This window comes from Achroia grisella, unplaced genomic scaffold (genome assembly GCF_030625045.1).
Source record: "Achroia grisella isolate CSIRO2021 unplaced genomic scaffold, CSIRO_AGI_Agris_v1 utg918, whole genome shotgun sequence".
NCBI classification, from domain to species: Eukaryota; Metazoa; Arthropoda; class Insecta; order Lepidoptera; family Pyralidae; genus Achroia; species Achroia grisella.
In genome coordinates this window covers 328,029-344,170 of record NW_026713067.1, presented here as the reverse complement: position 1 = coordinate 344,170, position 16,142 = coordinate 328,029, and the positions used below count along the sequence as shown (strand labels likewise).

Sequence of the window (16,142 nt, the reverse complement as noted above, 5' to 3'; positions counted from 1 at the left end):
TATTTAAAAGAACAACACTCAGTTTCTTCTTGTAATGAGATAGCTTGCCGAATGATCAGTAGATTAAAAAAAAATTCAAAGGTGCTTCAATGTAAGTTTATTTGAATAAATGATTTTCTATTCTATTCCATCTATCTTCAATCAATATTTCGGTAAGATACGTTAAGCCGCTTAGTCTTCGAATATCTAAAAACAGTAATATAGGTCCATAGTCTACTACCTGTAATCAAAACTAAACCGTATAAATAAATAATAATGTAAGTTTGTTCTTTAAAATTCATCATTAAAATTTCGTGTAAATATGGTATTGTTACGTGACTAGTGTTATTCAAGGGTATAAAAAGATCCAAAAGTGCGCATTCCAATATCTAGATAGGAATAAATTATTAGATAGGAACTTCTTTCCAGGGTAGACCGGCTTAGCGCCCATTGACAAATAATGTTTTTAACAGTCTGACGATGCAGTGAATCCTATCAGGTCGACGTCCATACGCTGACCTAAAGACCATCGTGGTAATAAATGTTGAATTGGCCACAATGGACTGGCTCTCCTGACTTCATTCTCATCGTATCATCCTCTACTGCTGAACATTTCCGTCAGTTTCCGTGAGCGTAAACCATTATTCTAAAATCATCCATAAACAAGCAGTCTGAAGATAATGTAATTAATTTTAATATTTGTATTAATTTATTATGATATATTAACACATCTGATATTTTACTGTTCAATGTCACAAATTTTCCGCGTGTATTGTCGAAGGGTTAAATTGGCAACGCGTCGAGTGAGGTGCCTTGTGCTTGTTGACTTGCTATTATAATTCATGAACGCTAGCGATAATACTAGTGTGAATTGGAATTTTTACAGTAAAATTAGTCGAAATTACTTTTTACTGGAAATACTATAGAATAAATTATTTAAAATATTTAAATTGTATTGTATCTGTGAAATATATCTATAAAAAAATATTGAAAATTTTATTTTCATCTTCGTATAGCGATTAATACATTACTTCTAAAAATATCTAATGAACTAGATTATCCATTAAATTCGTTTTTTAAAAAAATAACGGTTTTCTTATAAATAACAGAATATATTTTATTATTTATATTATGAAATTGTTATGATTATGTAATTGTATTGTTGCAATACCATCTAAATCTCAATTTGCTGTTTTAAGTTTTGAATTTCTAATTATTACATATTGATTATATGATATTATATGTAGAATATGGTTCTTTTCTAATGCAGATACGAAATAGCTCCAAGATTGCATTTACATTAACACAATGTAGTTACAGATGCAATCAGTTTCATTTTTACAATATTATTTTGAATTAAATTTATAATATAAAAAGAACGCTCTTTGCTAATGACTTAGTCCCTGTTGTGCTCATATGCCTTCTTACGTTGTCGTTATAATATTTAGCAAATTGAGGTATTTTAACATAACAAATTTCATATATTTTCCTTAACGAATATTGAGATTGTGGCGATTTGTTTTCAGAACGTTTGGTATGTAATTTAAAAAAAAATGTTTATTGGCATTTTCTGATATATTCTGGATGGAGTAAGGTATGAGAACAGCTCCATCCAGAATGTATGAGAAAATGTAAATTTCTATATCATTAATTTTTCGAGGTTGGAATACTTGAACAGAGACAGATTCTACAAATCAAAGATAAAAATCGTTCCTATCGGTCTTGTATTGTAAGTAGTATAACTAAACTGACGTAGTTTTATTTATATGTATACCGAAGTGTACCTACCTTTGTACAAAGTCGTCTATATAACTATTTCTGTCTCACCTATTTTCCCTGCATATTATTTAATTTATTTAGTGTACTTTATGGTTGAAGGGTGACAGATATGGCAGTGAAAATACTAGCATGTATCGCCCTTATCTGCGGTATCACGGATGTCATATGTCTGTATGTGTTGTTCATGTAGTACCTATATACTTAACACTCAATGCTTCATTATGAAATAATAATAATGTTTATTTTCTTTTATCTCTTTCTTTATGTTATATAAATTTTTAATAAGTTTCTATATTTTTTATATTATTGTCACTGGTTTTTATTATTAATAATAGTATTATATCTAACCAGCCCGGTTAGATACGGCGGTATTTGTTACATGCGTCCTCGCCTATATCCCTCCGGGCAATACCTGAAAATCAGTGGTTTGTTGCTCGAGCAAACAATACACTGAGGTGCTGCCTTTTTTGTGTATGGGGAAGCACACATACTATATTAGCTACACGTTTTTTTGTACCTATATTGTATTTTGTTCATTGTCCAATGTAATTGTGTATCTATTTTTTTTTTGTTTTTTATGTTACTGTGCCTTGTGTATAAAACTTTTATATGCCACCCTTTAACAGGTGTGCCTTTAACAGATAAAAGTTTTATCTCTATCTATCTATATAAGCAAATATTACCACTTATAATCAGTTGGACCGTTGTTTGTTTCCCATCCAGTCATATATAGATTGGTGATGTTCCTACTATTCTTTAACAGGGAGGTAGTAACTGCTCTCATAAACGCTGGTGTGGATCCCAACATCAGGACTCATAACGGCACTCCGCTACACGAGGCGGCCTGCTTTGGCAAATCTTCAGTCGTCCGTATACTTCTATCGACGGGAGCGGATTTGGATGCTGTTGACTCTAAAGGGAGAACCGTTCTCGATCTCTTAGCTGATTATTCAGAAGAGGCTACCAGAAGAGTGCGAAGAGTGATTAGAGGTAATTAAAATACTCTATCTTGTCTATTACAATGGTCTATTCAACTTTCTCTTTGCCTAATGTTGTGTATATAATTTTCTGAATATTATATAATATAATATAACAAGTTAGACCCTTCAAAAATAGGCTTCAAATCAGAGACCCCTCTGTTCGATTATATTTTTATGTTAAACTAGCTGTGTCCTAGGGTATATTTATACACGATATTTTGCGTTTATAATATTGTTAAGATGTTAGTTGCCTTTGAACCTTTTTTCAAGTGAAGCAATTTTGATGATTCTTTTATATTTTAAAAACCTTGCTTCTTATGTTATCCTATATAATTTGATGAAGGTAACTTTTGTGTTTAATCAAGTTAATGTTAATTGAAGTCGATAAACAAATAGAGACATAAAAAAGGGGATCAAATAATATATTTTATTTTTAATTATGAGCAAACTGCGTGCACAATCGGATATAGTAATCACGAGTGATCAAGTTCATTGTGAATAATATACAATAGTTTCATAGTTTTTGTTATTATTATTATTTATTTTATTTTACATATAATTTATATTTATTAAAGACTTTTCTGCAGAGTTCGAAAACATGCAAAGAAACACATACGAAAGTGAAGAAGATCTGCCCCCATTTCCCGTGCCGGACTACAGTCCCACCGGCTATCAGCCCGGCAGTGTAACGTGAGTACCTTTTACTTGTTAATAGTTTTATGAACTAGAAAAAAAAGACAACCTTCATAATGTTAATATGAGATATAGTATGTAAGTAAATTAAATTATTCTTTGGAAATCTTAATTTGAGGGTTCTTAACATGTTAAAGACCGCATGGCCACCGGTGGGTGGACACTATGCAAGGAAAGTAAATTTACAAGGATCCGGACCAGGACCAGGACTGGGACCGGATGATCATCCTTGGGCAATTTATTGAAATAAATCTAAAAGTTAAATAATGTCTACCTCTAAATAAAATACGTATTTAACTATTAAAAAATTCCGGTCCTGGGTGGTAAATAAGATTTTTCAATGCGGTCTTCAACGTGTTAATTAATTTACTGTTCCTTATAATACTTATTTTGTTTTTCGTAGTACTTTAATTTTAATAGGTTATTTATTATATTACGATACTAATTATTACTATTTAGAAATAGTAATTAAGAATAAAATTAAAAATACTACGAGAAACAGACATAAATATAAAGTAGAAATCAGAAAGTTGAAGAATTATATTTATTTAACGTTCACAAAGTGAATGAGTTGCATATACCTACTTCATTTTCTGTTTTCTCTACATATCATTTGATATAAGCTATTTACCTAGTTTATAAAAAATTGTAATGCAAGCTTAAAGTCCGTTTATTATTGCCAAATGATTTTGATTTATTTCAAATTGGTATTGGAAGTGTACTTACTCCAGATGAATATAAAAATAATAAAATGCATAACACTTGGAAATTGGTTCGTTTGTCTTCATGATAAGTATGTGTTGTACATCATTAGCATAAAGACAAACCAATTTCCAAATATAGTAAAGTAACAAGTATAATATAATTGAATAGAAATTATCAATTGCACCATTTTTATTGTTTTATTTTAATTTTGTTCTAATATGTTTATTCCTCAGTTTTTATTTAGCTTGTTTAGTTATTGGCTTTATTTAATGCTTATTTATTATTACAATATAAGCTTTTTAACACACTAAAACCTAACAACACTAAATGTAATGTTTAAAATTATTTCACCGAATTGTGAAAACCGCAGTGGCAGTTGAGGTATCTAAACGACCGCGTCTGCAAGTGGGCGCATAAAGGAATCCCCTGTAATTACTGTAAAGATCCTCCTCAAAGGGGGCCCTAAACATTCGCTTTTAATTGGAGAGCGATGTCTCAATTACGACATAGTACGCGTCTCAACCTTTGAACTCTGATTGCTATCTTGGCAACGCGCTTTTCCTGTTTCAAGATTACAATTTTTGTCACATGGTTCATTAAGGGATAAATATGTATGAACTATTGCTTTGCAGTCTTGAAGGACTGGACTGTATTATAGCCATAGTTCGTTATTTACGATCTAGTATATATATATATATCCTGATCATAAATTAAAAATCCATGCAGTTTTATTTAAGTATTAATTTGTTTTCTTATCCCATGGTAGTAATGTGAAAAAAGTACTAGAAATATATGTATTTAATATAGTAAGAAACAGTAGTAAATTAGAGAAGATTTCTGCAAAAATAACAGATGCAAAACAAAATATTCAATGCTAGCCCTCATTAAAATCTTCCGTAGCTTTGAATTTGTACGAACGACCAAACGAGGTGTTTACGTGATATGAGAAAAAGATGCCCCTGTCGACATCTTTTGATGCCGAGCCAAACGCTCTGCTTTTAGTTCTCCCAGTGTAAGTTTTACAGTGATTTAATAAGGATTTCTAAACTATATTTACTGTTATAGTTCAAATTCAGTTTGTTACATTAAAATAAAAATTTTCCAGGTACGATAATCACGGGCCTAATGTTTCTTCGCTTTCCGCTATAAAAGAAATGACTTTGACTAACTCAAACATTAGTGATAATAGAACTAAACCTAGTATTTTTACACGCGTATTACCATCACCATTGACAGTAAAGCAAAATAATAACATAATGAATGAACCTGAAATTAATACCGCGTCCCAATCATTGAAATCTTTAGAAACAGAGAACTTACACCTTGATGAAACTTCGAATGAAGAATTTAATCATATTTATGAAAATCAGACTATCGTACAAAATGACGAATATGAAAATCAGGAACACATTTATAATAATATGGTGTTAAATGAGGACGAATTATATGAGTATGTACCTGTAAACGAAGTTCCAAAACCAATACCTCCTCCAAAACCTAAAAAAAGTGTTCCTGATATTATGTTACATCTAAATGAAGAATTATTAAGTAGAATGGTTAAACAAAAGAGTAATAGTTTAAAACATGTCGGTGACGATGAAATTGATTACATTGATAAAACTAATAAACATGCTATACAGAATAAATTCCAAGATCAAAACGAAAATTTGCCTGATGACGAAAAAGTAAAATTATCTAATTTGAGTGAAAACACTGATAAATCATATTATGTGCCCATGGATAATAAGTACAAACTCCGAAAAAAATTGGTCTCAGATATTTACGGTTATACTTCCGAGTCACGCACTAGTTATATTATTAAACAAAATGATCGTCTATCTGATGTATATGTATGTATGGATAACCAAAAACATCAAGTAGAAAGAAGATCTATTCCTAATATTTTAAGACCAGCAATAAATAGTGTACATTTTAAGGGTGATCCAGGTTGTATTCATGAAAATTTGGATTATTGGTACATATACACTCTAGATCCTAAAGCAGTAAAATATGGTGTACAACCATTTACTAAGACAAAAGAGAAAGCAGAACCAACTTCTTGTTTCTGTCATGAAATATATCATCAAAATGCATTAAAAAACAACATGAAAAAAAATTCTGCTCTGTTTTTCAGTTGTGAAGATCTTTACGCGGACGTGCCTAAAGAACATGTGTATAGTAGATTATCTGATTCAGATTTTATACACACAGACAATCCAGAACTAATAAATATTAATTATGATAATATAAGTTCCTTAAATGTTACTTTCAAACCATTTGATTCTAACACTACTTCTGCAGAAAATGAAAATGCAAAGCAAGAGGAGACATCAAAAAAAATGTCATTATTCGTTATTAAGAAAAAAATTGATCAAATGAAACAACTTATGTTTGATTGGTCCACATAAACTAAAAACAAATTAAGATTACATATTATATTGTTATTTAACAATCCTAATTAGATTAGCAAAAAATAACATTTGGTGATGGTATTACTTTATTATTATTACTAACGAAATATTTTGTTAAAGTATTATTGTTTATAATTTATTCCATTTTTGTTGCTTTTTATGTATTTTGCAGGAAAGCCCCAGAGACCCAGAAAAATACTAACCAAAATAAAAGCTTCTTATCTTCATCTTCATCTTCTTTGACAAAAAATCATTCTCAAAGCTTTGTTAAAAAGCTGGCTTCGAAATGCATGGGCCTGAAAGCTAAATTCAATTCAGTTCCTAACATTTCTAACAGTCCAGTTGTAGAAGCGGACGTCGATGCAAAGAACAAAGTTTTGGAACATAAAACTAACACACACACATTATTAATAGGAAACAGTAAATTTTTCAAAATACTGTCGAAAAAAGAAGAATCGGGTGAAATAATTTGTAATGATGAATTTGATACTATTTCTTTAGATAGAATAAGTGCCTTAAATCGAGACTCAGTTATAAATAAAAGTAATCGAAGTTGCCCCGGGTTCAAAACATCATTACCCAATATCAGCGAAAACAATGAATTTAGTGATTCCGAGAAGTCTGATGCGGAGTTTATTATAGTTGAAAGAATTGTCAATAGTAATGCAAAAGCATTAAATATAAATGAAGCTATTAATCCTATTTCTTCTAATATATTTGAACCTAGAACGGCAAGTATTAGGATATCAATGACATCTAACACCTCTGGGGAATCTGAAAATCTAGTAAATGAGTGTTACGAGGCTTACGACTTTTCTAAATTGTCTACAAAAAATAATAGGAATATCAACTCTATTCCAAAACCTGTACCTAGGCTAAATGTTAGAATTAGTGAAGAGACTAACCCAAACAGTGTTTATGAAAATATAGTAGTAGTTAATAAAAATAAGCCACCAACTCCTGCAGTCAGAACACACATACCAGAAAAATCCACGTCAAATACATTAAAAGAAACTGCGTTATATGAAAATGTTTCTTTAATACGCGAAAAAAAATCTAGTCTATCTAAAAAAGATTTTATATTTACGTCTGAAATTAACGAGAATAAACCTCGAAGCATAAGCAGAGCATCAACTGTTTCTTCTGATTCTATGATAGACGAATCAAATTTAGAAGATATTTTGCTGTCACAAAAATCGAAGTCTTTTAGACATAGTAAGAATTGTGAAATTAATTCTTTTTCTAATAAATCTTTAATAAGAAGTAAATCAAATGCATCTGATTTTTCTGATATGACAGACGCAAGTGCAATAGAAAATGTTGACTGTAGTCAAGATCTTGAACAAAACCCTTATACATCTATGGTAGGCACATTGCCTAATAAAAAAATAAATAATCCCGATAAAAAACATTTACTCTTTAGACATAAAACTTTTACTACTATTGATTTAGATAAAAAATCGTATACATCAGATTTACCCAAGTGGAATAATGAGTTTTTAATAGAAACTCTAGCTCACTATCATATTCGTGGAACAGGACATTGTATATACAAGGCACCAACTGTTACAGAATTTATCTATATTTTTAACAGAGAAACTCTCTACAAACCTGTTCCCCCGTTTACCAAAGTAATAAATACTAACAGAGATAGCTACTTTGAAACAGCTATTTGTTTTTGTAAACCTAAACCACCTAAATATCACAGTAGCGCTGAAGATTTATTAAACGTATGTTCTCGCGATGAAGAAGATAAAGTGAGCATTGATATGAATGCATTGAACAATATGGAGGAAATGGAATTAACATCATTTCGATGTTATTGTTATTCTAAAACGTGTATATTTCATTCAGAAAAACGTGATTCGGGGAACCTAATCGTTAAGTTTTCAGCTATAAAAAAAAGTATATCTACTCCAAACATTACACTCGATTCTTCTTTTTCGACAAACGGTACTAGTAGTTTACTAAAAAATAATTCTATTCCATCAAATTTAGAGCAACCTTATGCTGTTGTCGATATTACTAACATAGTTCCAAAAAATAACACGGTGGAGGATAAAAATAATGACAGTTCTATTTATGTTCCTATGTCACAACACACAACATTGTCATCATCCTATACTCGTTACTCAATAAAAGACATAGAAGAAGTAATATCACAGAGTGATACTTCTATATCGACTTCCGCTATTCCTTGTGCTTCTGATTGTACTGTACGTAAATCAGGCTCCTCGGAACGTTCTGAAAAGTGGTCATTACAATCGTGTGACTCCAACGTTACCATTAAATCCGATGCTAGCTATATTACATGTTTTAATGATTCGTCCGAAGAGTCTGATGATACCTTGCACACTGATGAAGAAGTCTCGGACGCAGAAACGGTTACTTCTGAAATTAGTGGTACTAAAAGACCTTGGGTACATAGTGATTCCTTTAGATTTGGTAGCAAGAAGGAAATCAATTTTGGAATAAATGCAATAACGGAAGAAACAAATGATTCAAGTTCCTCTAAATTTGAGAGTGGTATAAGCGTAAGGAGTTCGGAGACTTCTTCGTCGGATAGCGAGGAGGATGATGTTCCGAGGGCTTCGGAGGTGTCGCTTTGTACTACTGCTTCGCTTGAGCGGGATTCCGGGGTGGTCGGGGCTGTTTGCAGCGGGTCGGGGCGACGGCGGTGGGACGAGACTGAGGGCACTAGCGAGGGTGACGCGTTGAGTATATCCAGCGCTGCATCTAGCTGCGCGCCGTTGCACATGACACATCATCACGAATACAGCAAAGTTTCGGTAAGTTCATTCTGAGTAGTTTTTAATGTAGTTTTAAGTCGTTGTGGCGTGACGATTAAATGTTGTGAGTTTGAATCTGACACCAAGCACCTCTAAACTTTGTGCCATGTGTTAATTTATATTTCTGACTAATCGACTGATAATAGACGATAACAAACTAATTAATCCAAGTGACGGCCGTAGCTTTGCCTTCTGCATATACTATATACAGCAAAATGCTTTGTGTTGACCGCGATGTCGACAGTTGATAATGACAGCCACTGAACACCCTATCTAGAGTTACTGCCGCTAAATTACATTTTTGATGTACGTATTAATAATAATTGAGATTCTAAATGAACATGCATAATAATATGTTAATGATGATAAAATAAAATGCATCATAGTTGTATTTTATTGAATTATCATTTTTTTCACGAATTCTAGCTAACTTTAAACTTTTATTATACAATTTTGTTCGTGGGTTCGACTGTCTCAGGATTAAATTTTATTTACAAACAATTCTCTTTTGTTTTATTTGGATTAGTTTTAAACATGATGAACAACATGATCCTATTGGAAATTAATTATTTTTGCTTATTTACAAATATTTCCAGGATAAAATTATTCAACACATATTAATATAGTAAAACCCCTTATGACATGAAAAATTTTTGATGTTTCGTCTAGTTGGCACTGACCGTGGACGTGACCACGGTTGATTGATTATTTATATATTATATGCATATAATTTGTTTTCACATATATTTTTATTCCCATACATGCATTAGCTATACTAATATTATAACCGACTGTTTTTTGAGTGTGTTTATAGTATTGTCTTGTCATTTAGGGGTATAAATAGTTTACGTCTTATATGAGACAGCTGGGTGACCTAGTGCTTTAGCAGACCGTAAGGAGGTATGCTAAACCGGGTGGATGATCGCGGGTTCGATTCCTTGCACGGTACAAACACTTGTATTCATTAGTATCCTTGTTTATATCGGTCTGGGTGTTTATTATGAATATTATGTATGTGTTTGCAAAACAAATATCTATGTTTGGTACTTATAAAACAAGCTCCGCTTAGCTTGAAAGTAGCTGGTGAAGTGTAAAGGGTTATTATTATTATTCTTAGACCTACTGAATATACACGCAAAATTTCATCAGCATTGTTCAAGCTATTTTGTTTCATTTGTTACAAACACTCTGACATGAGACTTTTATATATAAGATAAACATATTGCGATATTAGGGCGTTGTTAGCGTCTGATGCGTCTTTACTATTTATATCACTGTGCCCTTTGTTACAGAAATAATAAATTTCAATTGGATGTGGGAAAATATTTGTAATTACAGTCAATTAGTCAACTCTAGATTAACGTCCCATTGTGATGCGTCACTAACATTGTCTTTATATAACGTTACTCTCATGTTTTTGTATGGGTTTCATTTATTTTACTCGGTTAAGTTATCTATACATAGTATAAAACATAGTCGCCGACGCTGTCTGTTCGCTTATATCTTTTAAATTACGCAACGGATTTTTATGCAGTTTTCAGCAATAGATATAGAGAAAGGTTTATATGCATAATACATGCGTGTTATAGTATAGAATAAGCCGAGAAATTCAAAGATTTGTTATGCATAAGCGAAACGGGAACGGGTCGCTAGTATGTAAGTTATATATTTGATGGCCTAGGTGGTCTAGTGGTATAGCACACCGCTGTACTTCCCATGGTTGCAGGTTCGATTTCTCGCACGGTGCAAACATTTGTATTACCGAGTATGGTTGTTTGTATTTATCTGGGTATTTTATATGTATCCCATAACACAAGCTCTGCTTACCTTGGCGTTCTGATGCCGTTGTATAAATTGTCAAAGGATATTATTGTAAAAAGGTGCCATACAAAGGAAATCACGATTTATTTCTATGGTACAACAGTTTTACATTATTATAATTTTTACACACCTTCAGTTGTAAATAAAGGGCTTTAATTTCGTCACGTTTGTGTGCATGTCACGCCATGTCACGCGATGTCACGTGTCTCTTATTAACTTTGTCACGAAATCTGACGGACGACCGACATAGCAACATAATAGTATACTAATACTAGCTGACTCGCACAACTTCGTCTGCATCATACTTATTATTATATTTCGTCCAATTTACAAAATATCTTTTTAATTTATAGCCTATATGTTATTCTGATATATAAGCTATATTATTGTAAAGTTTCATCAAAATCCGTTCAATAGTTTTTGCGTGAAAGAGTAACAAACCTCCAACCATACTCACAAACATTTTGCGTTTATAATATTAGAAGGATAACTCTACAGATAGTAAAACTGATTCCATTTAGAGAATAAATAGATAGTCTATTTATATATATTTGCTTTTGTAGAGTGTTATGACCTAGTGGTTAATCGCTCCGATTTATAAACCAAAAGGTTGTGAGTTTAAATCTGCCTTACATTAAATAACGCTCTGTTAATTTATATATAGTCATGTGGGGCAAGTGTGCGCACTTAAGGTTTGAAGTATCATATAATAAAATATTTGAAGTTAACTGGAACAAAACAAGGTTTATTATATAAAATATTTAATAATCAACAACTTAAACGCAAAATAAATAATTATCATTTACACAAATTCTTTGGAAATCAACAAAATCAAAACTGTTTAAATGCGCACACTTACCCAAGTATAGGGGTAAGTGTGCGCAGTGAAAGTAAGTGTACGCAACATGTAACATACAGTAAATAAGTCAGACTCATATGATAAACCAGAAAATAGACATCCTCAACCTAATAATACATCAGTTCACATAATTCCTTTTCATGTTATTGCATTGTTCATGCCACCAGCTCTTACAGATGCTGTATTGGATCCAGTCTTCATTCGGTGGAAATATGTATTTTTCTCCACACAGTGGGCAAAATAATTCCTGCTCATCATTTTATTTATTTTCAGATCAAGTCGTATCTTCTTTTTTGGCAATTTATTCTTCCTCTTGTTTTTTGTTTTTCCAATTCTACTTTATAAGGACTTACAGTATCAATGATTGACTTTTTGCCTATATATTTCGTCGATTTTGAATCACAGTCATTCATCCAAAAATGCCTAAGGCCAACTTCGGTATTTCTTGGATGGATGACATGTATATTCATTCCTAGACGAAGGTACACTCATTTCACACTGTCGTTTGCTACCAACCTCCGAAATTAATCTTTTAACATTTCTAGCTGTTCCTCTGTGACAACACGTCTATCCGGCAATTCTTTTATAAACGAGGCATTTTTTATGTATAATTAAACTTGTAAGTAATTGCATCATAAAAATAAACCCAAAGCGGAGCAGGATATATTCGCATGCGCACACTTACCCGACATTCGTATGACACTTACCCCAAACCATCAAAATAAAATTTAACCAGAACTGAGCAATATTACGTAATCGTCATCACCAAAAGATTAAACACGGCTTATATTACATAAAATGTACTGTTCGATGGTATAAAGCATGATTTCAAAATATAAATATATTACAAAGGAATGAGTCTCTCATTTAAGACAAAAATCGCAATATTTCAAGCAAAAAACAATACTCACTTACGGAAACAAAATGGTTCACCGGCGGACAGTGAAAAAGTTGCACTAAGTATAGCTTTTGTGCGCTAATGTGGAGGGGTGTTATCAGTTCGTACCTATAAACCGTTTTTGAAATACTTCGAGTGCGTACACTTACCCGCTGCGCACACTTGCCCCACGTGACTCTATAACTGTTTCTCAGGTAATGGAAACACCGATAACTAACTAAGTTATATTGGCTCTTTGCCATATTGGATTCATATATACTTAGTCAACTCAAGGGAAAATTAAAGTTTGTTACGCTTACCGTGACGTCGACAGTTGACAATGTCTGTTTACCCCATCTGGGTTTATGGTCGTGAAAGTATATGTTTAGCGACGGAAACACAGTAATAAAGAAAAAAAATGTACAAAAGCAGGCCGTGAGAACACTACAAACGTCGCTGTATGTCTTACTTGTCACATGGCTTATGATGTTGCCAACACTCGATAATTTGTTTCAAAAGAATAGTGACAATTATGACTTATATCTCGGTGGAATACGGTTCAATATTCGTTTTGTTCAATATACTTTATTTATTACATGCACGGGCGTAGTTATTATATGCATATATATTTACTTTATAATTAAAAAACAATGCATTTCACGGGCTGATAATGTGATTTACTCTAGGTGAAAGAAATTTCATACATAGTAATATTATTCAATTAACATTTTACGAATAAACGATACAACAGATTTTAATAAAATTTTACATGAACGTACATTGTGTTATGACGACGAAGATAGGCTATATTGTATCTAAAATCGACGACGTAAGAATAAACAATATTCTTTATATGCTGTTAGTTTATATAGATATCCCAACCATTGCCTTTCTTTATTCGATTAATATTATTATATAAAATAATAATTTTTAGAGGGGTTAAAAAAAAATGATAATTCTTTTTATGTTTTATTTGTATAATAGAAACTATTTGAAAGATCTCAGGATAAATGAAATTAATCTCAGGATAAATTTGGTGTTCAATTACCAAACGTAAAAAAAATACTGGTAGTATTTAGTACCAGATTTATTTCGTTTTGGGAAACAGGAATGACTAGGTTGAACTTGGTGAGCGAAGCCGGGGCGCGCAAACAGTTGTATATTTTTTAATTAACGATTAATGATGTCTATCAGTATGCCATATGGGCGGAATGTGTGGTGAATGAAGGCGCGAAGAAAATTAGGCGGCCAGTCGCTTCGTCGCGTTGCGATCGACGCCGGCGTCTCGTGATCGAGTTTACAAATTATTTCAGTGATCGAACACTAATCTAATGTGTGACGAGTGGAGTGTATTGTGCGTGAGGTGTAAGTGAGATAGTGTAGTGCGTTAGGGGTGCAGTGATAGTGTGATTTGTGTAAGTATCTACATAGATCATCATCATCTGCTTCTTCAACGAATTATCTAATTCAAAAGTTTGCAACGAATTACCTAATCTAAGGACCGGTGTATACTAAAGTATATTACAATATAGACTCAAGTTTGGAATTAGTTAATAGGGCGTTTGGTCCACCTAATTTGTGGCAATTGCTCTGTCATATTATTTTTTGTATTTAGTCTTGTTTTGTTTAGAGAATAGAGTTAGGATTTCGATGTTTTGAATATTAGTCGTCGATGATCACTCCTAATAGTACACTTACTTTATCGAATATTAATTAAAGAAACAAACGAACGAAACGAATAAAAACACAAAACTTACTACTATATATTAGGGAAAACCGCACCCAACTATTTCAGAAACGACTCGTTTCTGAAATAGCCGCCCACATACACCCAGACAAGGAATCAAATATTAAAATAACAATTATTACATTTTGGGATACTGTAACGTTGATAAATTCCTTCAAGAAATGTTTTTCTTATATGTATATGCTTCATGTACAGACCGATATTGGTTTAATTTTATTATAAGTATACATAGATATTATACATTCATATAATAATATATATGTGTTTTGTACAGTATTATATAAATGCAGTATAATATTGACTCTATCTTATTACTATTATAAAGACGAAAGTTTGTGAGTATGTATGGATAGATGGATGGATGGATGTTTGTTACTTTGATGCAAAAACTACTGAATGCGTTTTGATGAAACTTTACAGTAATATAGTTTATACATCAGACTAATATTGGCTATAAATATCATGCGGGTAAAACCGCGGGCACAGCTAGTGTAATATAATTGTAAAATATAAAGTCTCGTTTTATATTTTATATTACAAGCATAGTAAGCTCGGAATAAGAGATTTTTAAGAAGAATTCTACTCGAGGGACTCCCTAGAAATATTGGTGGTCCTTCATAACATAAACGTCTGTGTTAGCAGTAATGGTGATTCACGATTTGAAATTTTCACGGAGAATCGCAATTCTCAGAACAATTTATGCGTCCTTTTGTTAGATTAAAATTATTATGGTGTATTTGTAAAAATGAGAAAGGGTATGCTGCGTATGTACTTGTCTCATTCTAACGCGATCGAAATTACGACGGCCCTAGCCGAGGTTCAAAACTCTAGCTGCTCTAGCCCTCAGATGAAATTTGTATCCGTCAGGCAAGAGCTGATATTTAGCCGCTCCATAACTTCATCCGCGTATTAAGAATGCTGTCTGCAAGGAGTAAAACCAATTACGGCCAACATCATTCAAGTACTTAGAAATAAAAGCTTTTCACGGTAAGAAACATACGTCTCAAAGCTCAAAACCAAATACTAATAAATCTCCAGGAGACAGCCATATAGTATATTTGTATATAGTTGAATCGCGCAAATTCGCCTGCGTCTTATTGTTCTCGTTTTTTTTCAATATATTCTTTGCAATTTCTCTACTATTGGTCATAGCATGAAGTTATATAGCCTATAGCCTTAAAAAATTGCTATGTATGCTGACACTAATAGAAATTTTGTAATACCGGAGATCTAAACTAACTAACTTATCTCGTAGTATGAATAAGTATAGATATAATATATTGTACAAATGATGTCATAACAACATATATTTATATAAACGGGTATAACACGAGAATAGAATTATAAGCTACTGTAATAAAACGCGGAATCCCATGTCAAGGGCTGAGTAACCCAATTTCAATTTCACAATCCCCCACGTGACTGTTAAATCACATCTACAAATAATAGTGGACGATTTTAGGCTAAAATATTCAAGGATTTCCCCCGGATAGGCTACCATG

The 16,142-nt window shown here is 32.3% G+C and overlaps 1 protein-coding gene across 1 annotated transcript in view; it reads left to right on the top strand.

Moving 5' to 3' along the window:
- LOC131854026 (uncharacterized) overlaps window positions 1–16,142 on the top strand; it is a 121,671-nt gene that overhangs the window by 14,129 nt on the left and 91,400 nt on the right. Inside the window, exons 6-8 of the mRNA XM_059205154.1 lie at window positions 2,522–2,748; window positions 3,326–3,413; window positions 6,720–9,336. Of these exons, the coding sequence (XP_059061137.1) occupies window positions 2,522–2,748; window positions 3,326–3,413; window positions 6,720–9,336 (2,932 nt within the window). The remainder of the gene's footprint in view (window positions 1–2,521; window positions 2,749–3,325; window positions 3,414–6,719; window positions 9,337–16,142) is intronic.